This window comes from Mercenaria mercenaria, chromosome 2, assembly GCF_021730395.1.
Source record: "Mercenaria mercenaria strain notata chromosome 2, MADL_Memer_1, whole genome shotgun sequence".
NCBI classification, from domain to species: domain Eukaryota; kingdom Metazoa; phylum Mollusca; class Bivalvia; order Venerida; family Veneridae; genus Mercenaria; species Mercenaria mercenaria.
The window spans coordinates 57,382,926-57,410,917 of NC_069362.1; the positions used below are offsets into that span (position 1 = coordinate 57,382,926).

General features: G+C 35.3%; 1 protein-coding gene across 10 annotated transcripts in view; it reads left to right on the top strand.

Moving 5' to 3' along the window:
* The window catches only part of LOC123562212 (calcium-activated potassium channel slowpoke-like), a 125,702-nt gene that overhangs the window by 41,321 nt on the left and 56,389 nt on the right, over positions 1-27,992 (top strand). For all 10 annotated transcript variants that reach the window (XM_053536671.1, XM_053536674.1, XM_053536673.1 and 7 more), the window contains exons 5-9: positions 3,836-3,987; positions 12,679-12,849; positions 16,876-16,967; positions 17,435-17,545; positions 26,102-26,207. In XM_053536671.1, the coding sequence (XP_053392646.1) occupies positions 3,836-3,987; positions 12,679-12,849; positions 16,876-16,967; positions 17,435-17,545; positions 26,102-26,207 (632 nt within the window). The remainder of the gene's footprint in view (positions 1-3,835; positions 3,988-12,678; positions 12,850-16,875; positions 16,968-17,434; positions 17,546-26,101; positions 26,208-27,992) is intronic.

The window sequence follows — 27,992 nt, forward strand, 5'->3', positions numbered from 1 at the left end:
CTAGTTACATGTAGGTCTTTCTTTTGTGGCAATATACCTTGACTGCAACTAGTTACAGTTAGGTACTACTTCAACTGATTGGGTAGGTCTTACTTTTGTGGCATTATATCTTGACCACAACTAGATGCAAGTAGGTTTTACTTTTGTGGTAATATATCTTGGCCACAACTAGTTACAAGTAGGTCTTACTTTTTTATCCCCCGACAAAAGTCGGATGGATATAGTTTTGGCATTGTCCATCCGTCCGTCCGTCCATTCGTCCGTCCGGAGCCATATCTAGGAAATGGTTGGAAATATTTATATAAAACTTCATATACATATTCACCACTATGAGTTCTTGCGGCTTGCAAATTTCAGTCAGATTGCCCTATTAACACCTGAGTTGTGGCCCTTAGAAGTTTCTAGTGTTAACTATATAGGGTACTATAAATATGGCAATTTCTGCATCATAACTTTTGATTTATTTGACCTAGAACTATGAAACTTAAACAGAATTTAGATCACCATAACGTGGTTGTGTAAACACAATTTCATTTGGATTTATTTGTAAATTAAGAGTTATTGCCCTTTAATTGTATAAAAATCCACATATTTGTACATAACAAACTTACCATTTGGTAGAATTTCATTAAATTTCTTTCATTCTTTTCCATGAACATTTATTGTAAACATGTGAAGTTGTGTACCCACACCTGGTCACACCCTTACCTTGATCACACCCCTCCCCCCCCCCCCCGCCCCCCTCCAAAAAAAAAAAAAAATCCTTATTTTAGATTTATTTCAAACAAACTTCATATACATCTTCACCACTATGAGGTTATGGGGCCCATCAAGTTTCAGTCAGATTGCCCAAGTAACACCAGAGTTATGGCCCTTAGAAGTTTCTAGTGTTAACTATATAGGGTACTATAGATCTATAGATATGGCAATTTTTGCATCATAACTTTTGATATATTTGACCTTGAACTTTGAAACTTGAACAGAATTTAGAGCACTATAATGTGGTTGTGCACACACAATTTCATACAGATTTCTTTTGTAACTTTAGAGTTATTACCCTTTAATTGTCTAAAAATCCATATATTTGTACATAACAAACTTACCATTTGGCAGAATTTCATTAAATTTCTTTCATTCTTTTCTATGAACATTTATTATAAACATGTGAAGTTGCGCACCCACACCTGGTCACCCACTTGCCTTGTTCACACCCCCTTCCCCCCCCCCACCCCCCCCCCCCAAAAAAAATTTAAAAAATTTCATTCCTTATTTGAGATATTTTTCAAACATTCCATGAATATTTATGTATATATAAACATATATGTATATATTTATGGAAAATTAAAAATGAAAAAAGAAATGGGTGAAGTGGGGTGGGGGCAGAGGATGCATGATCAGTGGTGGGCATGACTTGGTGGAGGAGCAAGGTGGGGGAATGGTACAACTTGCATGTTATATTTCCATTCCTTTTCTTTTTTTAAAAAATGTTCAAATCTTCAACATGTTAAGTTGTGATTGCACAAACCTTGCCCTCAGCCATGTTCAAGATATCTTACTTGATTGTGTTCTCTTAAGGTCATCTGATCTTTTATGTTCAAATGTACATGTAAAACAGCAACACCTGGTGCTAAACCACTCAAAGATAATATTTCATTCCAGTTAAACTTTAAGCTTACATTTCAATTAACTGCATTTAATTTTAAAAGCTAAGCTTATTACAGTAAGCATATCCCATTCAAAATAAATTCTTTAGTCAGGATCAAAGTATCATACATTTATTATGTACTCTTTAATTAAACGTTTGTTTTCTTTTAAATTGATTTTGACTAAAGAAATTATTTGCTTCTTATTAACATCCTTAACTTTTTGCCGGATATATTTTTTTGCCATTCCTCACCACAAACCCTTTCGGCAGGGGATACCAATTCATCGAATTTGCTTGTTGGCATTATATCTTGGCCACAAATAGTTACAAGTAGGTCTTACTTTTTTGGCATTATGTCTTGGCCACAACTAGTTACATGTAGGTACTACTTCAACTGGTTTGGTAGGTCTTACTTTTGTGGCAATATACCTTGACCACAACTAGATGCAAGTAGGTTTTTCTTTTTAGGGTAATATATCTTGGCCACAACTAGTTACAAGTAGGTCTTACTTTTGTGGCATTATATCTTGGCCACAACTAGTTACAAGTAGGTTTTATTTTGTGACTGCAACTAGTTACAGTTAGGTACTACTTCAACTGGTTGGGTAAATCTTACTTTTGTGGCATTATATCTTGGCCACAACTAGTTACATGTATGTCTTATATATATATCTTACTTTTGTGGCAATATACCATGACTGCAACTAGTTACAGTTAGGTACTACTTCAACTGGTTGGGTAGAACTTACTTTTGTGGCATTATATCTTGGCCACAACTAGTTACAAGTAGATCTTACTTTTGTGGCAATATATCTTGGCCACAACTAGTTACAAGTAGATCTTACTTTTGTGGCATTATATCTTGGCCACAACTAGTTACAAGTAGATCTTACTTTTGTGGCATTATATCTTGGCCACAACTAGTTACAAGTAGATCTTACTTTTGTGGCAATATATCTTGGCCACAACTAGTTACAAGTAGGTCTTACTTTTGTGGCATTATATCTTGACCATGACTAATTACAAATAGGTCTTACTTTTTTGGCAATATACCTTGACCACAACTGGTTAGGTAGGTCTTACTTTTGTGGCAATATACCTTGACCACAACTGGTTAGGTAGGTAAGAGTTATGGTAAGTGGAGCAATGGTCTAGTGGTTATGGTGCCAGCTGTTCAGCCTGGAAGCTGTAGGTTTGAGCCATACTAGGGTCACAACCATGTCTTCTCATCTGACACCAGCACTGGTTTCTCCAGAGTGATTCAAATTAGTTTCAAACTTTCACCACAATCAAGCTAAAATAAATCAGGGCATACTAATGTAATAATTTAATGTTGTGATGATGCTATATGATAATTTAATCATACAGTCAAACCTGTCTATGAAGACCACCCTTGGGACAGCCGAAATATGGTCTTTATTGGGAGGTGGTCTTTATTCACAGGTTAAAATACACTGTAAATGTTAAAATGGGAAACAAAACATGTGGTCTTCAGAGACAGGTGGTCTCTGTTCAGAGGTGGTCTTTAACACGGGTTTGACTGTATTATTATTGTCTATAATTACCAATTTAGAAGTCTATTCCCATGTGTTATCAATTAAACATGGTGGAAATATTGACAAAATGACTTCAGTGCAGGCTGTTTGTATAATGAATACTTTTATATGGCCTTCATTTCATAAAAATACTTGACTTCAGTGCAGAATATGGCTTTATGTATAATGAATACTTTTATATGGCTTTCATTTCGTAAAAATTCTTGACTTCAGTGCAGAATATGGCTCTATGTATAATGAATACTTCCATGTGGCCTTCATATCCTAATAATTCCTCAGGTTTTTGACATTCTGTAGATAATGGAAGTAATGCAGCTTAGTAATGACTACTATTTTAAGTTTGAGAATTGCACTTTGTGTAAATATTTGTGAAAATAAAGCCTTTGTAAACAGTATCCATCTACAATATTCACATAATTGTTTCTTTACATAACATTTAATATGGTTTTCTCTTTTGTACCGAACATAAAAAAGACAATAGAATTCCAGGAAGCATTCATTATCCAGAATTTGGTTTTTTATACAGAAAGGTATGATTTGAGCTTAACGTATGGGTATGAACACACAAATTTATTGTTGTTTTCCCTATTTTGTTATAGAAGAATTTGTATTTTTTTACCTTTATGTTTTTCAGGTCTGAGGTTTTTGAGAGCATTGAGGTTGATGTCAATCCCAGACATTTTAACATACCTGAACATTCTCAACTCTAACACTGTGATACGTCTCTCCTATCTTGTCTCATTTACTCTCAGTCTGTGGCTATCAGCTGGAGGATTTCTACATTTGGTGAGTTGTCTTCAGTATAAGTGTCAAGCTCATATAGACCGACAAAATGTAAACTGTAAACTTTTTGTCACATTAGATGATGATTTTTGAAATTTTGAAATTCACAATTGAATGTATCATGACCTATTTTTGTAAATGCAAGTTATGTGTGATCAGAATTGATTGGTTTGGCCATTGCTGTCCATCCGTCCGCATTAAGCTTGTCCGGATTTCACAGGTCAAACTACCTGCCGGATTTTGATGAAACTTCTTATTATTGATCCGTACCAACCCTAGTTGTGCATATCGCCGGCACGTTCCACTTTGCTGCATAAAATGGCCGCCAGAGCTAAAAATAGAAAAATCTTGTCTGGCTTTCACAGGTTAAACTGCTGGCTGGATTTCAACAAAACTTCTTAGGAGCGATCAGTACCAACACTAGTTGTGCATATCGCTGGCACGTTCCGCTTTGCTGCACAAAATGGCCGCCAGAGCTAAAAATAGAAAAATCTTGTCCAGCTTTCACAGGTGAAACTGCCAGCTGGATTTCGATGAAACTTCACAGGAGTGATCAGTACCAAGCCTAGTTCTGTATATCGCTGGCACGTTCTGCTTCACTGCACAAAAATGGTTTTATTTGTTTGTTCAAGACAATAGCACCTACAAACATAATTGGAATGAAGGTGTCAGATAATTGCAGAGAATAGGCCTTGATAAAAAGACACAAAAAATTAAGCTGATAATTTAATGAAATATAAAGCAAAATAGTTTATTAGGCTTTTGTTTGTGAAAGGAAGATGTTATTCAGTAGTTGCATGTTATCATGATGATGCCTTATAGGTCAGTTGATAAATTACATAATTGTCATCAACATTTTTCATGCAGTCAGATTTTATTTTTCACTTTTACATGTACAAATTTCCATAATAATGAGTTTAAAGAATCAACAGAGTAAACAAAATATTCAGTAGAGTTCATGTTCTGGCAGCATAAGTAGTGTTAATGTCAATACAACACACAATATGACAACAGGATATGACACAGATCTAACAAGGCATCAGTCATTTCATGTTTTTGGCATTACTTCCTTTTTAGCTCACCTGAGCACAAAGTGCTCAAAGTGAACTTTTGTGATCGCCCTGTGTCCGTCGTCCATCGTCGACAGTTTGACTGTTAATACTCTAGAGGTCACAATTTTAGCCCAATCTTAATGAAACTTGGTCAGAATGTTACCTTCAATAAAATCTTGGACGAGTTTAATATTGGGTCATCTAGGGTCAAAAACTAGGTCACCAGGTCAGATCAAAGGAAAAGCTTGTTAACACTCTAGAGGTCACAATTTTGGCCCAATCTTAATGAAACTTGGTCAGAATGTTACCCTTACTAAAATCTTGGACGAATTTGATATTGGGTCATCTGGGATCAAAAACTAGGTCACCTGGTAAAATCAAAGGAAAAGCTTGTTGACACTGTAGAGGCCACATTTATGACTCAGACTGTATCTTCATGAAACTAGGCCAGAATGTTAATCTTGATAATTTTTGGGGTAAGTTCGAATCTGGGTCATCAGGAGTCAAAAACTAGGTCACCAGGTCAAAGGAAAAGCTAGTTAACACTCTAGAGGCCACATCTATGATCATATCTTATTGAAATTTGGTCAGAATGTTAATCTTGATGATCTGTAGGTAAAGTTCAAATCTGGGACAGGTGGGGTCAAAAACTAGGTCACCAGGTCAAATCAGAGGAAAAGCTTAACACTCTAGAGGCCACATTTATGGCAATATCTCTATGAAACTTGGTCAGAAAAGCTAGTTAACACTCTAGAGGCCACATTTATGATCATATCTTATTGAAATTTGGTCCGAATGTTAATCTTGATGATCTTCAGGTTAAGATCAAATCTGGGTCAAGTTTGGTCAAAAGCTAGGTCACTAGGTCAAAAAAATCAAAGGAAAAAAGTGTTAACACTCTAGAGGCTACATTTATGACTGTATCTTCATGAATCTTGGTCAGAAAGTTAACCTTGATGATCTTTAGGTCAAGTTCGAATCTGGCTCATGTGGGGTCAAAAACTAGGTCACCAGGTCAAATCAAAGGAAAAGCTTGTTAACACTCTAGAGGCCACATTTTTGACCATATCTTAATGAAACTTGGTCAGAATGTTAATCTTTAGGATCGTTAGGTCAAGTTCCAATCTGGGTCAGGTGGGGTCAAAAACTAGGTCACCAGGTCAAATCAAAGGAAAAGCTTGTTAACAATCTAGAGGTCACAATTTTGGCCCAATCTTAATGAAACTTGGTAAGAATGTTACCCTCAATAAAATCTTTGACGAGTTTGATACTGGATCATCTGAGGTTAAAAACTAGGTCACCAGGTCAAATCAAAGGTAAAGTTTGTTAACACTCTAGAGGCCATGTTCATTATGAATAACATCTATGAAACCTAATCAGAATGTTTGTCTTGATGACCTCTAGGTCAAGTTCGAATCTGGATCATGTGGGATCAAAAACTAGGTCACCAGGTCAAAGAATCAAAGGAAAAACTTGTTAACACTCTAGAGGTCACATTTATGACTGTATCTTCATGAATCTTGGTCAGAATGTTTATCTTGATGATCTTTAGGTCAAGTTCGAATCTGGGTCATGTTGGGTCAAAACTAGGTCACTAGGTCAAATCAAAGGAAAGGCTAGTTAACTCTCAAGAGAACACATTTTTGACCATATCTTAATGAAACTTGGTCAGAATGTTTATCTTAATGATCTAAAGGTCAAGTTCTAATCTGGGTCAAGTGGGGTCAAAAACTAGGTCACCAGGTCAAATCAAAGGTAAAGCTTGTTAACAATCTAGAGGCCACATTTATGATTGTATCTTCATGAAACTTGGTCAGAATGTTAATCTTTATGATCTTTAGGTCAAGTTCGAATCTGGGTCATGTGGGATCATAAACTAGGTCACTAGGCCATTCCAAAGGAAAAGCTAGTTAACACTTTAGAGGCCGCATTTATGATCATGTCTTAATGAAACTTGGTCAGAATGTTAATCTTGATGATGTGATCTTTAGGTCCATAGGTCAGGTGAGCAGTACAGTGCCTTCAGGGCCCTCTTGTTTGTACATATGTAAAAAATTATGCATTGAAAATGTTTTATGCCTTGGATTATCTTGTGAATTATCAACTGTGCACTGTAGAGATGCTTTTATAAGAAATAAAGATATATTATAAAAATACTTCAAACAAAGTAGTGAAATAACATAAAAAACCCTTCTTAATAAAGCAAATTGTAGCTCATACTTACAAAATACAAGAAGACCCAAGAAGATGAAGTAAAGACAATTAAACTTTTGAAAAAGTACTCATGCCAACCTCATGTCTCCAATGATAAAACAGTCATATATGTAAAATCCTAGAAAGAAGATTCTAAATGATGATTGTTTCCTTTTTATACACAATTGAAACACAAGGTATTATGTGATCACATGTGGCAGTGGGTGTGCAGCATGCGCTAAAGTTGTCTTCTCTTTCAACTTGAGCAGTTCTTATCCAGTGTTCACTAAACTTGGTCACATTGTTAATGGACGTAATATCTCGCCAAGTTTCAATAACCAGCTGAATTGTCATAAAGGCTTTGGAGTTATGGCCCTTGAGTTACTAAAATTTCTGAAAATTAACGGTGTTTTGTCTAGCTTCAGTTTTCATATCCGATATTCACCAGACTTGGTCACAATGTGGTTGTAATATCTGAAAAAAGTTTGATATAACCAGTCAGATATACCCAGTTACTCTTGAGTTATGGCCCTTGCATTACATAAAATTTGTGAAAATTGAATGTATCCTTTTGATGAAAAACACTTGAGTTAGTCAAATTAGTCAAACTTCTAATAACTGACAGTCTGCTCAATAAGTATTTTTAAAGTCAAAAGTAATTTGATGTGATGGGCATATTGTTGCAGTTTGCCACTTGTTTCTCATTTTATTTGCTCTTAACATTTATTTGAATACCTGTACAATATGTGCTGCCTATTATTGAATCCTTCAGGGTTTTTTTCAAGTTGACATCATACTTTGTTGCTGATATTTTCCATTTATGTAGGTTTTAATATAAGACTACAAAAAAATCTCATCAGTGTCACAGGCATAATGTCTGACATAAAATGCATGTGTGGGCACTTGGCTAGAACCACCAGCCTTCTGTAAGGCAGATGAATGACTTCTTCACATAAAATTATCCTACTTCCCGAGGGAGGTTTTGAACCTACAGCAGTAAGAGGCAAGTGATCAAAGACAGCAACCTTAATCACTCAGCCATGGAGTAACTCCACATTTCACAAGTGCTTGCATACCAAATGAAACTATGCAGAACATAATTTATGAGGTGCCATGGTATAATTACTTTATATTGGTCTGATAAATCAAAAGGTGATCTACCTTTGAAGTTTACGTTTTATGTATCTTTTAAATTACAAGGCACAATTTTGTTGTACTGTTAAAACATTGATGAATGAATACTGTTGATTCAGCTGGAAGATTTTACAGTTTACACATCCACCATAAAAGATCTGCAAGAACTAAAAATCATTCCAGCACAACCATGAAGCAAGATGTTGTTTCATGGTACCAAATAGTTTTCAGTGTTTTCAATATCTTTTGATAATGAATACCAAAAACAGTGTTTACCTGTTAGTTTTAGCATTTGATCATTGAAGGTGACGTATAAGTTTTTAGCTCTACGTATCAATTTTTAGCTCTCCTTAGCACAAAGCTAAAGACTGGGTTATCATAGGTCTTAAACAAGGTCACAAGGTCAAATCATTTAAAAATCTTTTGAACACTCCAGAGGCCCAACTTTCTACTCTATGTCAGAATGTTTATCTATATGAAATCTAGGTCAAGTTGAAAAGTTGGCTGTTAAAAAAAAACTAGGTCACTAGGTTAAATCAAAGAAAATCCACTGTTGAGGCCACAAATTATACTTGATCTTCATAAAATTATATCAGAATATTTGTATGAAATTTAGGTCAGCTTTGAAGCTGGATTATCTAGGTCAAAAACTATGTCACTAGGTAAAATCATAGAAAGACCTAGCTAACATTTTCTACCTGATCGTCATGATCCATATTTGGTCAGAATGTTTGTCTGTTTAAAGTCTAGGGTGAAAAACTAGGTCACTAGGTCAAATAATTGTAAAAAATGGTTAATGGTCCACCTACTTTGCATAAAACATTGTTAATGTTTGTCTCTTTGGAATCTACTTTCAATAATATCACAGAAATGTTCATTCAGTGACCCTTTACCAAGTATATTCAAAATATTCCAGTTTTTCCACAACGTGGCCACCAGAGGGGAAAGTCACTTTTCATATATGTATACAGCATATATCCTATATGCATTAAGTGGGTACTTTCAAAAATCATTCTTGTTAGAAAACACTGGTCCAATTTCAAAATAATTTCACAGATATTATCCATGCATGACCTTCTACCAAAATTATTCAAACAATCTGTAAAACTCAGTTGTTGAGCAATCTTGAGCCATTATGAGCCTCTTGTTTTATATAAGGGCACAGTGGATCAGACTTGTGGAAGGATCAGTCACTGTGTATAAGTACTGTTCCTTTTTGCAACACAGGGCTTGACAGCTGACTTTGCTTTAATTGCCCTTCACTGCTGTACCTTGCAAACCTAACTCTGAATCACTTTGTATATAGAATTCTTTCAGTTCCTTAAATAATGCCCAGAGAGGCACATTATGTTTCCTCCACAACATATACTGGAAAGTCACCATATTGTCTAAACTTTGTTGTTTTGACTTGATTAAAACAAAACCAAACAAAAACCACAACAAAAATCTGTTTCTTGACACATTGTCCCATTCTGTGACATGGGAGTATCTCTTAGGAACATAACTTGTTGTTAAGGATATTGGATTTAACAAGATACTAATATGGATATTAATTTCACCCTTTGATAAAGGGCCAAATTGAATACATAGTGACTTTGTGTTGTTATTGGTCTTAAATGATTAATGATAAATTTTCACTAGTTTTGTTCATTCCGGAGGTACAAGCTTATATAATAAACAGGAGTTATATATTTATCAGAGTTGCTAGTTCACCTTAGACAAAAGTTCAAGTGCAATTATTTATTCTCCTTAAGTATTGTCCTGGCACTCATGCATACTCTGTATGTTTCCGTAAATTAATTTTGGTGTTCAAACTAAAACGCTACTGGTATATAACTGTTGAAAAATCAATAGATATACATTTCTTAATTGATACCATCATGTCACATGTGCAGATAAAGCTGTGCTGACAGAACGTTCAGATGCCAATCTCGGGGTTGTGGGTTAGAGTCCTCTGTCTGACCATATCATTTCTTATTTCATCTGTATTTTTAATACACAGGAAAATTGTTGCATTTATCATGATTTACTGTTCATTTATTGAAAGAAAATCACTACTATTCATACATGTTCTACAAAATGTTGACTGAATGTGTTTAAAGCATCTTAGATCTAAAGACAAATTAACGTCAACAATATTTCCAAATATTTTTAGGAAAATTCAAGACTTGATAAGTGTTCACTTATTGAACCGACAATTCAAGCAACTTGTGTCAGTACAAGATAAAAATAAGACTAAAAAAAACAAGAAATATGTTTCATGAAATAATGTAAGAATAGAAGCAATATCGGTAAGATTACATTTTATTGAATTCAAAAGAATGGTGTAAACTGTATTCGAACCCATGGTAATGTACATGGAAGTCAGAGAGCTTACTGCTATGCCAATGTGCCATTGGTTAACTATATACTAGGTTATTTTTGTTAATGTAGATATTTTCAGGATACAAAATTTGATACTAGCTTAAAATAACGAAAACGCCTGAAAATATTGATGAAGATTAATGAGTGCCTGGTCAATACTTACAGACAATATAGCACTAATATGCTGTTGGATTTGTTTATACTGTGGTAAGTTCATGATCAAATTTAATAACAAGATGGTAATATGTGATTATACTGACACATTGGAAAAAATAATATGAGCCGTGCCATGAGAAAACCAACATAGTGGGTTTGCGACCAGCATGGATCCAGACCAGCCTGCGCATCCGCGCAGTCTGGTCAGGATCCATGCTGTTCGCTTTCAAAGCCTATAGCATTCAGAGAAACTGTTAGCGAACAGCATGGATCCTGACCAGACTGCGCGGATGCGCAGGCTGGTCTGGATCCATGCTGGTCGCAAACCCACTATGTTGGTTTTCCCATGGCACGGCTCAGTCATGATGTGATCATTACAGCTGTTCCCAGGTTGAGGTTTGTGTCAGGGCACTACAACACTGGTCATTTTCTACCATTGGCTCATTCTTAATGTCCTCTTCTAGTGACAGTATAAAGAAATCATTCATTAAAATTTTGCACCATCATTATGTAATGGGCTTGTATATGAACTGGTGTTGGGCATCATCTAGTAAGGACATGAGATAAATAGATAAGCTGTTTGTATTTAAGCTATGTTAAGTCAGCTTTTTCTAGTTGCACTGTCAAGTTAGCTTCTTCTAGTTAAGACATGAGATCAGAAATTTGTATTTAAGCTATGTCAAGTTGGCTTCTTTTAGTTTAGATACTTATAAGCTGCAAAAAAGGCATGTGATATGTGGTTTGTAGCACTATCATGATAGCTTCTTCAAGTTAAGACATGAGGTTAATATTTTGTGTTTAAGAACTGTCAAGTGGGCTCCTCCTAGTATAAAGCATGAGATAAGTAGTTTGTGTTTAAACTCTGTTACTTGGTTGGCTTCTTCTTATAAAGTATGAGAAAGCTCGCTGGCTTAGCTCAATAGGGAGAGCGTAGATCTGTTGGATCATTCTAATATTCTCCCTTGGTATACTGTGCCCGAAATCATTCGTCTTCCACCTCTGATTCGTGTTGGGAAGTTGGTAGTTATTTGTGGAGAACAAGTTTGTACTGGTACAGAATCCAGGAACACTGGTTAGGTTAACTGCACATCATTACATAACTGAAATACAAGCAAACAATAAAGGTTGTATTTTAAAAGCTCTTTGTTGAGGAAGGGTTTATTTTGGACGTCTGTGAATTCATTAAATTTTCTGCACTGCACAGGAAATGTTGCAGTTTGGACCAAAACAGCATTTTTGTTGGGATATTACTTCTTGAATTTTAACTTTTGAACAAAAAATTTTGGATTGACTCGACCTTGAAGTGCACAAAAATTAGTTCCTCAAAAATATTACTGTTTTTAAAATAGCTATTCCTGTGAAGTACTGTGTAATCTACCACTATAACATAGAAATTTGTTTCAAGACTGTATTGTTTTGACCACTTTATTCGAGACTTGTGATAATTTTCTTTCCCCTAACTGTATACTGAGTAATATCCTGGTAGCTATGTGTAATCCTTGTTATTCAGTACTTGTTATTTGTTACTTTTAATCAGAATCTGTAAATAGGCTTGACTGAAATGTAATCTTGCGTTGCTCTAAAGTAACAGTGTTCCCTGTAGAGAAGAAAATGAAGATATTACATCGTCATTGATCAGTTTTCTGTAAACATCAGTGTTTTTAGGATATGAAAAGAAGGCCTTGTTTAAAGCAAAAAAAAAAAAACAATGTGTAGTATAATATTTGTTGAATATAAAACTTAGTTGTTAATATGAATTACAATTTTTACACTGACACTTTTGTACATTTTTCAGCTGGAAAATTCTGGAGATTTCTTTTTCGATTTCAACAACAAGCATCCTCTCACTTACTGGGAATGTTTGTATTTCCTGGTGGTTACCATGTCAACAGTGGGATATGGAGACATCAATGCTACCACTGTCATGGGAAGAACATTTATTGCCATCTTCATCTGTGCTAGCATTGTAAGTATTAAAATACATTCTTGTCATGAACACCATTGTAAATGTCCTTGTATATGTTTCTCAGTACCATCAATGTACTATCATCGTAAATGTCCTTGTATATGTTTCTCAGTACCATCAATGCACTACCATTGTAAATGTCCTTGTATATGTTTCTCAGTACCATCAATGTACTATCATTGTAAATGTCCTTGTATATGTTTCTCAGTACCATCAATGCACTACCATTGTAAATGTCCTTGTATATGTTTCTCAGTACCATCAATGTACTATCATTGTAAATGTTTCTCAGTACCATCAGTGTACTACCATTGTAAATGTCCTTGTATATGTTTCTCAGTACCATCAATGTACTATCATTGTAAATGTCCTTGTATATGTTTCTCAGTACCATCAATGTACTATCATTGTAAATGTCCTTGTATATGTTTCTCAGTACCATCAGTGTACTACCATTGTAAATGTCCTTGTATATGTTTCTCAGTACCATCAATGTACTACCATTGTAAATGTCCTTGTATATGTTTCTCAGTACCATCATTGTACTATCATTGTAAATGTCCTTGTATATGTTTCTCAGCACCATCAATGTACTACCATTGTAAATGTCCTTGTATATGTTTCTCAGTACCATCAATGTACTACCATTGTAAATGTCCTTGTATATGTTTCTCAGTACCATCAATGTACTATCATTGTAAATGTCCTTGTATATGTTTCTCAGTACCATCAGTGTACTTTGAAATTCATTGTAAATGTCCTAATACATGCATTTCAGTTCCACAATTGTAAATGTCCTATATTCATAACCATAGTAAATGTTCTAGTACATGCATCTCATTGGTCCTATTACATACATCTCAGTACCACCATCATTAATGTCCTAATATAATTATGCATCTCAGTACAACCACTGTGAATGTGCCAATTGATGCACCATCATAAGTGTCCTAATATCACCATTATAAATATCCTCATACATACATCTCTGTTCCACCATTGTAAATGTGCTAGTATAACATCTCGGTGTCCTTATAGTATTTTATATATCATGTACATAAATCACAAATATGTAATTAAGTTTACATTAAAAAATAATGCAACTTGAAAGGATTTGAAAACACGCTAGCTACACTCAAAAATTCATAATAATTCATTTCCTTTAAATGTCCTTATATATGCATATCAGTATTACCATTGTAAATGTCATAATACATGCATCTCAATGACACCAATATAGTGTCCTAATACTCAGTACCATCATTGTAAATGTCTTGTATATCATATCTCAGTACCCTCATTGTTAATGTCCTGTATACCATATCTCAGTACCATCATTGTAAATGTCCTGTTTATCATATCTCAGTACCATCATTGTAAATGTCTTGTATTTCATATCTCAGTACCATCACTGTAATTGTCCTGTATACCATATCTCAGTATCGTCATTGTAATTGTCTTGTTTATCATATCTCAGTACCATCACTGTAATTGTCCTGTATACCATATCTCAGTACCATCATTGTAAATGTCTTGTTTATCATATCTCAGTACCATCATTGTAAATGTCTTGTATACCATATCTCAGTACCCTCATTGTTAATGTCCTGTATACCATATCTAAGTACTATCATTGTAAATGTCTTGTATATCATATCTCAGTACCCTCATTGTTAATGTCCTGTATACCATATCTCAGTACCATCATTGTAAATGTCTTGTTTATCATATCTCAGTACCATCATTGTAAATGTCTTGTATTTCATATCTCAGTACCGTCATTGTAATTGTCCTGTATACCATATCTCAGTACCGTCATTGTAATTGTCTTGTTTATCATATCTCAGTACCATCATTGTAATTGTCCTGTATACCATATCTCAGTACCATCATTGTAAATGTCTTGTTTATCATATCTCAGTACCATCATTGTAAATGTCTTGTATACCATATCTCAGTACCCTCATTGTTAATGTCCTGTATACCATATCTCAGTACTATCATTGTAAATGTCTTGTTTATCATATCTCAGTACCATCACTGTAATTGTCCTGTATACCATATCTCAGTACTATCATTGTAAATGTCTTGTTTATCCTATCTCAGTACCATCATTGTAAATGTCTTGTTTATCATATCTCAGTACCATCACTGTAATTGTCCTGTATACCATATCTCGGTACCATCATTGTAAATGTCTTGTTTATCATATCTTAGTACCCACATTGTAAATGTCCTGTATACCATATCTCAGTACCATCATTGTAATTGTCCTGTATACCATATATCAGTTCCAGCATTGTAAATGTCCTGAAAAATGAGTCTCAGTGCCTTACCATTGTTACTTACATTATACAATGTATCTTTGTGCCACCATTCTAAATGTCCCAAATCTTATTGTCACCATTGTAAATGTCCTAAAAAAGATTCTTAGTGCTATCATTGTCAGTGTCCCAAAGCGTGCATTACAGTGTGGTCATCGTATATGTCCCTAAACAATTGTCTTATATTGTCACCTTTGTCAGTGCCTCAGTACTTTTGTTTTGTGTTGCCATTGTAAATATCCCAATAAATGCATCATAGTATGACCATTGTAAATGTCTGGTAATAGTCTTAGTGTCACAGTGGTTCAATGTCGTAGTAGTTTTGTTTCAAGCCATCATTGTAAATGTCCCAATGTGTCTACTTAGGGTCACCTTTGTCAGTGTCCGAATACTGTTTTTATGATCATTGTTAATGATCATGCGTCAATAGTGTCATCAGTGTGAATGTCTAGAGAATATCATAAGTGTCACAATGTGCAGTGTCCCAATACTTTGCTTTGTTCCATCATAGTTGTATCACCATTGTCAGTGACCAAATATCTGTGAATTTTTTCATCATTGCATACATCTGTAAATATCTCTCAATACATGCATAATATGAAATAAGGCAATGCCTCAATCGGGAATTGTTACAGTCCATAAGCTTGTCCAGAAATATGCGTTTGTATCAATTTAAAGGTAGATTTTGGAATAAAAAACAATACTGCACATATTTGTACTGATGTACAAGACGTTACAGTTCGGACAAGTTATGTGGACACTTATTACGCACAGGGAAAAAGCGTATTCTTCCAAAAAATCCGAAGTCAGACACTCTGTGCACATGCCGGAAGACCACATTTTTTAATTTGATAGTATATCTCATTCTGTATATATTGCATGTTTCTATAGATTCCAGTTTTCATCGCTATGCGACGAAAATCAGTAGGATCGATTCCCTACTAGTTTCACCATCATAATGTACACGTACTTATTACTTTTTTCCATCGTTCTTAATGTCCCATTACATGCATTTTAGTGTCACCATTGTTAGTGTCCAAATACTTTGTCTGTGTTCCGTCTGTAAATATCCTAATGCATCTTAGTTTTTAACCATCATAAATGTGCAAATATCTGTGTTTGTGTCATCTTTGAAAACTTCCAATAATTATTGTATTCATATTAGTGCCATTATCATTTTTGTCCAGATACTTTTGTCTTCATTCCACCACTGTAAATAACCCATTGCTTGACCTCTATCACCTAAACCTCTGACCGTGTTGGCATTTATTGTACCAGTTTTTATGTCAGTATTACACAGGTCAAGAACTAGTATTTAGTGAAGGTTATGCAATGTTTTACATATTACTTTGCTTGATCAGTCAGATTATTTAGGTTATGTAGGTGAGTAAGTTAATGCCATCATAATGCTCCAGCCTTACTGGAAATCATTGGTCATTAGTATCTAGCATGTATGTAACTATAAAACTGATTGGTCATGAAATGTTCCAGAATTCTTGTAACATCTCAATGAGAGAAACAAAGCTTATATAAGTAATGAGTATAACATATATATTTACTGTTAGGATATCTCCATTCCTCATTGAAGTCAGGTAGGTGTTTGAACTGACATTTAGTGATATAAAACACAGGTGCTGCAAACTGGTAACAGGTTATGTAATGATGCACTGAGTGATGTACTGACATATATTTTCTGTTGTAGGGTTTGTTTGCCAGCTGGATTCCAGAAATTGCAGATATCATAGGTCGACAGCAGAAATATGGGGGAACTTTTAAAAAGGAAAGGGGGAAAAAGTAAGCATATTATCAAAATAACTCTTAATACAGGTATGCAGTATGAAGTATAACAAATGCTATGATTGAAATTATTGGCATACTTTGAAATTATGGTTAAACTTCTAATTGAAATAATATCTTGAGGAATGATTTTATAGAAAACAGTTGTGTAAGCTGTCAAGTAAATATCTGAAATAAAAACATTTGGCAAAAGTTACTGACAAAAATTTGTTGGTACTGTATTTTGCAGTTTGGGCCAAAATGGCACTTTCTGTGAAATACATAATTGTGGATTTAAAGTCTTAAAGATAAAACAGATTATATTTCTTTTTTCTTTATCTATTTTATGGATTGACACATTATATCAGAATTTATCAAAATAAGGTTTTCCCCCCCCCATATAATTACACAGTATACAGAGCAACCACAGAAATATTAGACACAGAATCTATAGTTTTATTTATATAACTTTGATGTGTTTTCAGGCATATTGTGGTATGTGGTCACATCACATATGATTCAGTGTCAAACTTTCTTAAAGACTTTCTACATAAGGACAGAGAAGATGTTGATGTGGAAATCATTTTTCTGCATAAGTAAGTCTAGTTTTTTCATTAATCTTGTCACAAATTTAAATGTAGATATCATCTGTTGTTTTGTAATAAGAGTTTGGTTGCAGTCTTCTATGGTGATGATAAAATTTTAAGTATTTCAGAAGACATTCAGTATTAAGCCTAATACAAATATAGTGGTGGTTTTGTTAGTATTTCAGAAGCTATGTAGCATTGTTTTTGATCAGTAATCCAAAAGCCATGTAGTGCAATTGTTTTGTTCAGTATTTAAGAAGGGGTCTCCATGCCGGAATGGTTAAGGTTGCTGACTTCAAATTGTTTGCCCCTCACCAATGTGGGTTTGAGCCTCACCCAGGGTGGGGGGGGGAGGGTTTGAATTCTTCATGTAAGGAAGCTATCCAGGTGCCTGCTCATGATGATATGTAGGAGCACTTGGGGCTTCCTCCACCATCAAAAGCTGGAAAGTCACCATATGCCCTATAATTGTGTCACTGTAAAAATAGAATCAGTATTCCAGAAGCTATGTAGAGTGATGGCTTTGTTCAGTATTCCAGAAGCTATGTAGAGTGATGGCTTTGTTTAGTATTCCAGAAGTCATGTAGTGTGATGGTTTTGTTCAGTATTCCAGAAGCTATGTAGAGTGATGGCTTTTTTCAGTATTCCAGAAGCTATGTAGAGTGATGGCTTTTTTCAGTATTCCAGAAGCTATGTAGAGTGATGGCTTTGCCAAATATTCCTGAAGCTATGTAGAGCGATGGCTTTATTCAGTATTCCAGAAGCTATGTAGAGTGATGGGTTTGTTTAGTATTCCAGAAGTCATGTAAGGTGATGGTTTTGTTCAGTATTCCAGAAGCTATGTAGGGTGATGGCTTTTTTCAGTATTCCAGAAGCTATGTAGAGTGATGGCTTTGTTAGTATTCCAGAAGCTATGTAGAGCGATGACTTTGTTCAGTATTCCAGAAGCTATGTAGAGTGATGGCTTTTTTCAGTATTCAAGAAGCTATGTAGAGCAATGGCTTTATTCAGTATTCCAGAAGCTATGTAGAGTGATGGCTTTGTTTAGTATTCCAGAAGTCATGTAAGGTGATGGTTTTGTTCAGTATTCCAGAAGCTATGTAGGGTGATGGCTTTTTTCAGTATTCCAGAAGCTATGTAGAGTGATGGCTTTGTTCAGTATTCCAGAAGCATGTAGATGGCTGTCTTTGAGTTAAGTATTATCAGACAAGCTATGAAGAGTGATGGCTTTGTTCAATATTTCAAAGATTAATGAGTTTGTGTATTGGTTTTTGTTTTCAGTATTCCAGAAGTCATGTAGGGGAGGTTATGTAGAGTGATGGCTTTGTTTAGTATTCCAGAAGCTATGTAGAGTGATGGTTTTGTTCAGTATTCCAGAAGCTATGTAGAGTGATGGCTTTGTTCAGTATTTCAGAAGTCTTATTGTGTGATGGTATTGTTCAGTATTCCAGAAGCTGTGTGAAAGTTGATAGGTTTTTGTTTGTCGTTCAGTATTGTCAGAAGTCATTAGAGGTGAATGGCTTTGTTCAGTATTTCAGAAGTCATATAATGTGATGGTTTTGTTCAGTATTCCAGAAGCTATGTAGAGTGATGGTTTTGTTCAGTATTCCAGAAGCTATGTAGAGTGATGGTTTTGTTCAGTATTCCAGAAGCTATGTAGAGTGATGGCTTTGTTCAGTATTTCAGAAGTCATATAGTGTGATGGTATTGTTCAGTATTCCAGAAGCTGTGTAGAGTGATGGTTTTGTTGAGCATTCCAGAAGCCATATAGAGTGATGGTTTTGTTAAGTATTCCAGAAGCTATGTAAAGTGATGGTTTTGTGCAGTATTGCAGAAGCTATGTAGAGTGATGGTTTTGTTCAGTATTGCAGAAGCTATGTAGAGTGCTGTGTTTTGCAGTATTCCAGAAGCTATGTAGAGTGATAGTTTTGCTCAGTATTCCAGAAGTTATGTAGAGTGATGGTTTTGTTCAGTATTCCAGAAGCTATGTAGAGTGATGGCTTTGTTCAGTATTTCAGAAGTCATATAGTGTGATGGTTTTGTTCTGTACTCCAGAAGTCATGTAGAGTGATGATTTTGTTCAAAAGCCCAGAAGCTATGTAGAGTGATGGCTTTGTTCAGTATTCCAGAAGTCATGTAGTGTGATGGTATTGATCAGTATTCGAGAAGCCAATTAGAGTGATTGTTTGGTTTTGCTTCGTTTTAATCATTTTTTTTTGTATTTTGCAAAGCATGTTTAGAAGGCGTTTTGATAAAATACAAATTGTTTAAAGAACTCATTGTTTGCCCCAAAATGTGTGAATGGTTCACTTTAATAACCAAGGAAAACACAGGACTATACTGAAATTATGTTTGAATGTAGATCCAAAAGTTGGTCAGAAAATTCCATATTGATTATTGTTCACCTGATTATTGGATCAATATATATATATTGTATTTATTTTCTGAAGCCTACAACTGCCAGCAAGCTAATAAAGGAATCATGTATACAATGATATATTTATTATAATATAATCCAAAACCTTTTGTAAACACTTCTTTATAAAACAAAATAGCCCAGTCATTGGTATGGTATTGAAATATCCAGGGAATACACTTTTTGTGTATAAAAAGAGTGACTTGACTCTATTTAAAAAAAATACTGTTATTTACAGTTTGAACGCATTTCTTTCAATGAAACAATAATTATAAAGCATTTTCGTTTCAGTTTTTAGCTCGACTATACAAAGTATGGAGAGCTATCTTACTCAACCTGGGATGGGGTAGATGTTGGCGTCCTTCCGCATCCACACCTTGGTTAAAGTTTTCATGCACTTAATCTCTTTATCTTTGTTATTTTTTGATGGATTTGCTTCAGACTTAAAATAGTTAATCCTCATCATCACCCGCATCATAGCGCACAGTTAAGGGACATAACTCTGGCACCATTATTTAATGAATTATCCCCACTTGTTACTTAGAATTTCAGGTTAAAGTTTTGGTGCACTTTCACTTTATCTCTGTTATTATGTCTCCCACCACACAGTGGTGTGGGAGACATATTGATTTACTTCTGTCTGTGTGTCTGTCAGTCTGTCTGTCAAAAAAGGTTGTCTGCACTCTAAGTCGAACATTTCTCATCCTATCTTCACCAAACTTGAACAAAATGTGTTTGACCATAAGACCTCGGCCAGATTCGATAACTAGCCAAATCAGTCTGGGCTCTTCGGAATTATGGCCCTTTACAATAATTAATGAATCACCTAGACTCATAAAAATGCTAAGTATTCATTCTCAAACATGCACCAAAAACCATTCATCTTGTCCGCACTCTAAGTCGAACATTTCTCATGCGATCTTCACCAAACATGAACAAAATGTGTTTGACCGTAAGTCCTCGGCCAAGTTGAATTACCGAAAATCGGCCTTTTTAAATTTGTCTGCACTGTAAGTCAAATATTTCTCATCCGATCATCACCAAACTTGAACAAAATGTGTGTGACCATAAGTCCTCGGCCAGGTTCTATAACTAGCCAAATTGGCTTAGGCACTTCAGAATTATGGCCCTTGAATTACTGAAAATCGGCCTTTTTGCTCTTGTCCGCGCTCTAAGTCGAACATTTCTCATCCGATCTTCACCAAACTTGAGCAAAATATGTTTGACCATAAGTCCTCGGCTAAGCTTGATGATTCGCCAAATCACCCAAGGTATTTCAGAATTATGGCCCTTGATTTACCCAAAATTAGCCTTTTTACTCTTCAAAGGTATATTTGTAGTGAGTAAACAGTATAAAAAGACTGACTTACTATTTAGATGATTAGGCAGTTGTGGGAGACATGCGCTTTTCTCAAAAGCAGCTCTAGTTACTGAATGGATTTGATTCAAACTTGAAATAGTTGTTCAACATCATGGCCCTTGAATTACCAAAAATCGGCCTTTTTAAATTTGTCTGCACTGTAAGTCGAATATTTCTCATCCGATCTTCACCAAACTTGAAGTAAATGTGTGTGACCATAAGTCCTCGGCCAGATTTTATAACTAGCCAAATTGGCTTAGGCTTTTCAGAATTATGGTCCTTGAATTAGTGAAAATCGACCTTTTTGCTCTTGTCGGCACTCTAAGTCGAACATTCCTCATCCGATCTTCACCAAACTTGAGCAAAATATGTTTGAACATAAGTCCTCAGCCAAGCTTGATAATTCGCCAAATCGCCCAAGGTATTTCAGAATTATGGTTCTTGATTTACCCAAAATTAGCCTTTTTACTCTTCAAAGGTATATTTGTAGTGTGTAAACAGTATAAAAAGACTGACTTACTATTTAGATGATTAGGCAGTTGTGGGAGACATGTGCTTTTCTCAAAAGCAGCTCTAGTTACTGAATGGATTTGATTCAAACTTGAAATAGTTGTTCCACATCATCACCTACATCATATGACACAACGTTCATAACTCTGGCACCAATTTTCCATGAATTATGCCCCCTTTTTACTTGGAATGTTATTTTAATTTTGATGCATTTTCACTTAATTTACTGTCTATATCTCTGTTATTTCAGAAGGGATTCGATTCAAACTTAAACTAATTGTTTGTAATCACCACCTACATCATTTGACACAAGGGCCATAACTGTAACATCTGTATTTTAAGAGTTATCCCCCTTTTTACTTAAAATTTCAGGTTAACGTTTTTATGCACTTTCACTCTATCTCTGTTATTACCAAACAGATTTGATTCAAGCTTTAAACAGTTGTACCACATCATCATCCACATCATATGACACAAGGACAATAACTATTGCACCATATTTTTTTTAATTATTCCCCTTTTTGCTTAAAATTTCAGGTTAAAATTTTGGTGCACTTTCACTTTATCTCTGTTATTACCAAATGGATTTGATTCAAACTTAGAATAGATGTACCACATTATTGCCCACATCATATGATACAAGGGCCATAATTACACCAATATTTCATTAATAATGCCCCCTTTTCACTTAGAGTTTCAGATTAATTGTGGTGCACTTACACTATATCTTTGTCATTACTTAATGAATTTGATTAAAAATTCAAATTAGTTTTTCCAGATGATCATCCTCATCATATGAAACAAGGTCAGTTACTCAGTAATTTTATGAGTTTCCCCTTTTTACTTGGGATTTCATTCACATTTGTGTCATTAAATACACCAGTAACAGCTACAGCTTCCTCAGATGTGCCCAATTTCACTATCCAGCATCAAAATAGTCCAGCGTGCTGTCTCCTGTGGCAGCTCTTGTTTTTTTAGCTCACCTGTCACAAAGAGACAAGGTGAGCTTTTGTGATCATGCAGCGTCCGTCGTCCGTCCGTCAGTCCGTGCGTGCGTGCCTAAACTTTTGCTTGTGACCACTCTAGAGGTCACATTTTTCATGGGATCTTTATGAAAATTGGTCAGAATGTTCATCTTGATGATATCTAGGTCAAGTTCGAAACTGGGTCATGTGCAGTCCAAAACTAGGTCAGTAGGTCTAAAAATAGAAAATCCTTGTGACCTCCCTAGAGGCCATATTTTTCAATGGATCTTCAAAAAATTGGTCAGAATGTTCACTTGATGATATCTAGGTCAAGTTCGAAACTGGTTACATACCATCAAAACTTGGTCAGTAGGTCAAATAATGAAAATCCTTGTGACCTCTCTGGTGGTCATATTTTTCATGGGATCTGCATGAAAATTGGTCAGAATGTTCATCTTGATGAAATCTAGGTCAAGTTCGAAACTGGGTCACGTCCGGTCCAAAACTAGGTCAGTAGGTCAAATAATAGAAAAACCTTGTGACCTCTGTAGAGGCCGTATTTTTCATTGGATCTGTATGAAAATTGATCAGAATGTTCATCTTGATGATATCTAGTGCAGCTAAAACCGGGTCAACTGCGGTCAAAAACTAGGTCAGTGGTCAAATAATAGAAAATCCTTGTGACCTCTCTAGAGGTCATATTTTTCATGGGATCTGCATGAAAATTGGTCAGAATGTTCATCTTGATGATATTTAGGTCAGGTTTGAAACAGGGTCACGTCGATCCAAAATAGGTCAGTAGGTCAAATAATAGAAAAACCTTGTGACCTCTGTAGAGGCCATATTTTTCATGGGATCTGCATGAAAATTGGTCAGAATGTTCATCTTGATGATTTCTAGCTCAGTTCGAATTGGGTCACTGCGGTCCAAAACTAGGTCAGTACGTCTAAAAATAGAAAATTCTTGTGACCTCCATAGAGGCCATATTTTCATGGATCTTCATAAAAATTGTCAGAATGTTCATCTTGATGCTATCTAGGTCAAGTTTGAAACTGGGTCACGTGCCTATCAAAAACTAGGTCATTAGGTCAAATAATAGAAATCCTTGTGACCTCTCTGGAGGTCATATTTTCATGGGATCTGCACGAAAATTGGTCAGAATGTTCATCTTGATATTCTAGGTCAAGTTTCGAACTGGGTCACGTCCGGTCCAAAACTAGTCAGTAGGTCAAATAATAGAAAAACCTCGTGACTCTGTAGAGGCCGTATTTTTCATTTTGATTTGCATGAAAATTAATCAGAATGTTCATCTTGATGATATCTAGGTCAGGTTAAAACCTGGTCAACTGCGGTCAAAAACTAGGTCATGGGTCAAATAATAGAAATCCTTGTGACCTCTCTAGAGGCCAAATTTTCATGGATCTGCATGAAAATTGGTCAAAAGTCATCTTGATGATATCTAGGTCAATTTCGAAACTGGGTCACGTCCGTCCAAACTAGGTCGTAGGTCAAATAATAGAAAACCTTGTGACCTCTGTAGAGGCCGTATTTTCATTTGATCTGCATTGAAAATTGATCAAATTTCATCTGATGATATCTAGGTCAGGTTAGAAACCTGGTCAACTGCGTCAAAACTAGGTCAGTGGGTCAAATAATAGAAATCCTTGTGACCCTCTAGAGGTCTATTTTTCATGGGATTCTGCATGAAAATTGGTCAGAATGTTCATCTTGATGATATTTAGGTCAGGTTCGAAACTGGTCACGTTCGATCCAAAACTAGGTCAGTAGGTCAAATAATAGAAAAACCTTGTGACCTCTGTAGAGGCCGTATTTTTCAATTTGATCTGCATGAAATTGATCAGAATGTTCATCTTGATGATATCTAGGTCAGTTAGAAACTGTCAACTGCGGTCAAAACTAGGTCAGTGGGTCAAATAATAGAAATCCTTGTGACCTCTCTAGAGCCTATTTTTCATGGGATCTGCATGAAAATTGGTCAGAATGTCATCTTGATGATAATTTAGTCAGGTTTCGAACTGGGTCACGTCCGATCCAACCTAGGTCAGTAGGTCAAATAATAGAAAAAACTTGTGACCTCTGTAGAGGCCATAGTTTTCATGGGATCTGCATGAAAATTGGTCAGAAAGTTCATCTTGATGATATCTAGTTCAAGTTCGAAACTGGTCAAGTCCGTTTCCAAAACTAGGTCAGTAGGTCAAATAATAGAAAAACCTGTGACTCTGTAGAGGCCGTAATTTTTCATTTGATCTGCATGAAAATTGATCAGAATGTTCATCTTGATGATATCTAGTCAGGTTAGAAACCTGGTCAACTGCGGTCAAAACTAGGTCATGGGTCAAATAATAAAATCTTGTGACCTCTCTAGAGGCCATATTTTTCATGGATCTGCATGAAAATTGGTCAGAATGTTCACTTGATTGATATTTAGGTCAGGTTTGAATTGGTCACGTCCGATCCAAACTAGGTCAGTAGGTCAAATATTAGAAATACTTGGACCTGTAGGCCATTTTTTCATGGATCTGCAAATGCTGTAAGTCCATTTTTGGCAAAATTGAGATGTTAATGTCATTATAATATGACATTGTCTCTATGACCTCATTTCGCATACCAGAGGTTACCGTGGTTCCCCGGATGAACCTCGGCACAATTTCGCCGATATTGTGTTTGGTTACATTACAGGTAAAACGTTTCAGCCAATCAGCGTCGTTTGGCGACAAAATCTAGCGAACAATCAAAACGTCCGTGAAAAGCGTCACGGTCTTTCATATCGATGCCGACTTACAGGAATATTTTATTTCTTCAGGTAAATTCTTAACATCGAATAACAGAAATAATCTTTATTAATCGCAATCATGGAATATCACCTTAAATCCATCGTTAGAGCAATACCTTGCTTACATATTGTTTGAAATTTCATTCGGCGTGCCAAATAGTTGGCAAACATTGATTGGCTGAAACTTTCCCGGTAGTAAATACGAGTGCGCATGCCCACCAAATAAACGACAGAAATAAATCAGAGGTTTGTCTCGAGATTTTGACGAACATCTGATGGATGAGAATGCTATGACCTCAGTATGATGGTGAATTTGTGGCTTTGTAGAACTAACAGAAACTGGCGAAATTCCAGAACAATAAGGCTGTAAGTAGTGCAGAAGTACTGACACTCAAATCTGTAAATGTTGTTTCCCAAAACTGTCAAAAAGCTAGTTAAGTCATTGTGGAAATAAGGCGACAAACTGCCATTAGTAGGAAGTTTTTGGTAATCTTTGCTCAGTATTCTATATCTTTTTCAGAACTTTACCTGACCTTGAACTTGAAGGCTTGTTTAAAAGGCATTTTACACAGGTGGAGTTTTTCCAGGGGACCGTCATGGATGCTAATGACCTTGAAAGAGTGAAGGTAAAAACCACTATATGTCTGGTGTCAGATTAGGTTTAGGTAGAGTAAATGTGATATGTAGTCAAAGGTTACAGTATCCCACATTCTATCATTTAGTCAGTGCCTTATTATGTTACTGCATTCCAACATTAAGTCAATGTCAGGAGCTTTCATTAATATAAATGCATAGTCTAAATTTCATACCAGTTTAGTCAATTTCTGGTGATTTGGTAAATTGAATTGTGACATGAAATCAGTGTCAGGAGATTTGGTTAATGAAGAGTTTAGTGCATTCTGACATAAAGTTAATGGTGGTTGATATTAGGTGCAGTATAGTATGCATTGTCTTGTGAATATTTGATGTGATGTCTGTTGGTGTCTGATGGGCTCAGTGGAACTTTGCTGTAGACATTTTTGCATGTTTTCTTTCTTTGTCTCTTTGTGCATTCTACTGCTACAGAGTGCATCTTGTATTCCTCTGCATCTGCAGTACAGTTATATTTCACATACGTGTAGCCTTTATGGAAGAGCTTATTGAAAACAGTCAATTAAACGATAATTATTTTAAAAGGTTGTAATCATTTAAGATCTAGATCTAGATCGATTGCCACACATATTCTAAATTAAAATGTTGAAATTACATGTAATATTATGATATTATTGCATGAAACAGACGAATACCGATGTCACGGTGTATGTCCCAGACAAAACGTAAAAATCCCGGAAATTTTAACTCAAAATCCCGGAAACGTTCTGAAAAATTATGGCATGTATGTATTTCATGTGTTTTGCAGATGTCAGCATTCAGTACAGGTTTCCATGTGAATATCATACTTGGAGATTTGAATAACTTCTATGCCCTTTTGTTAATGAAAATATAAGTTAGCTATGAATAATTTATCAGAAATACATTTTTAAGCATTTGAAATAATTCAGTTTAGACGTGAAATGATCCATGCTTAATGCGCCTGAGAAATTGTTGAAGTGTGCTCATTGATTATTCATATAATGGGATAAAAGGTGTCTGCAGGATGAACAATACAGAATAATGGTAGTCTATGTTACTAAATGGTAAACAGAAAACATTTTCAGCCTGTATTGACATCAGCGGAAACAGAAAATGTTTCTAAATGGCACTAGACCGCTGCATATAATGGCTTAAATACATACAGTTATTTACAGTTGTTAAGTCAATAGAATCTAAAATAAGCTTAAACAGTGATCATGTCAATATTAGGACAATGTGATGTATCAGATAACACTTTTATATTTGATTGTTGAAGGTTTCTGTTGTCCATCAATCAACTGATGAATGCTGTTAAAAAGTTGGCTAGAAAACTGGGACACAATTTTTGTCACAGATTTTTACACCTTTGCATGTAAAAGTATATTTTAGGTGAAAACATTTTATGTTTATAACATAATAATCATACTTATGCCAACTCTGTTGTACGTGACAGTTTTTGTCATAGATAGTGTAGGACAGTCAGTGTAGCATTCTTCTACACACTCTGTATCGAAAGAAAAAAATTAATTACATTCCGAGGAAGACAATAAAAGTCAAAACTAGTAAGAATGTGTTGTCCTGGTAATTTTAAATCCTTTTGATCTATTCTGTCTTAAACAAATTTGCACAATACTAAATGGCAGATTTCTGAACTAATACATCATCTCTAAAAATTGTCTAAACCATGCTAGAACATTGAACTACCCTGTGAATAGTTTTTACATTCCTTATTCAGTTTTTACCCAGTTCATAATATATTTCAATTAGTACCATAGCATAAGCCATGATTGTGTTCTGTA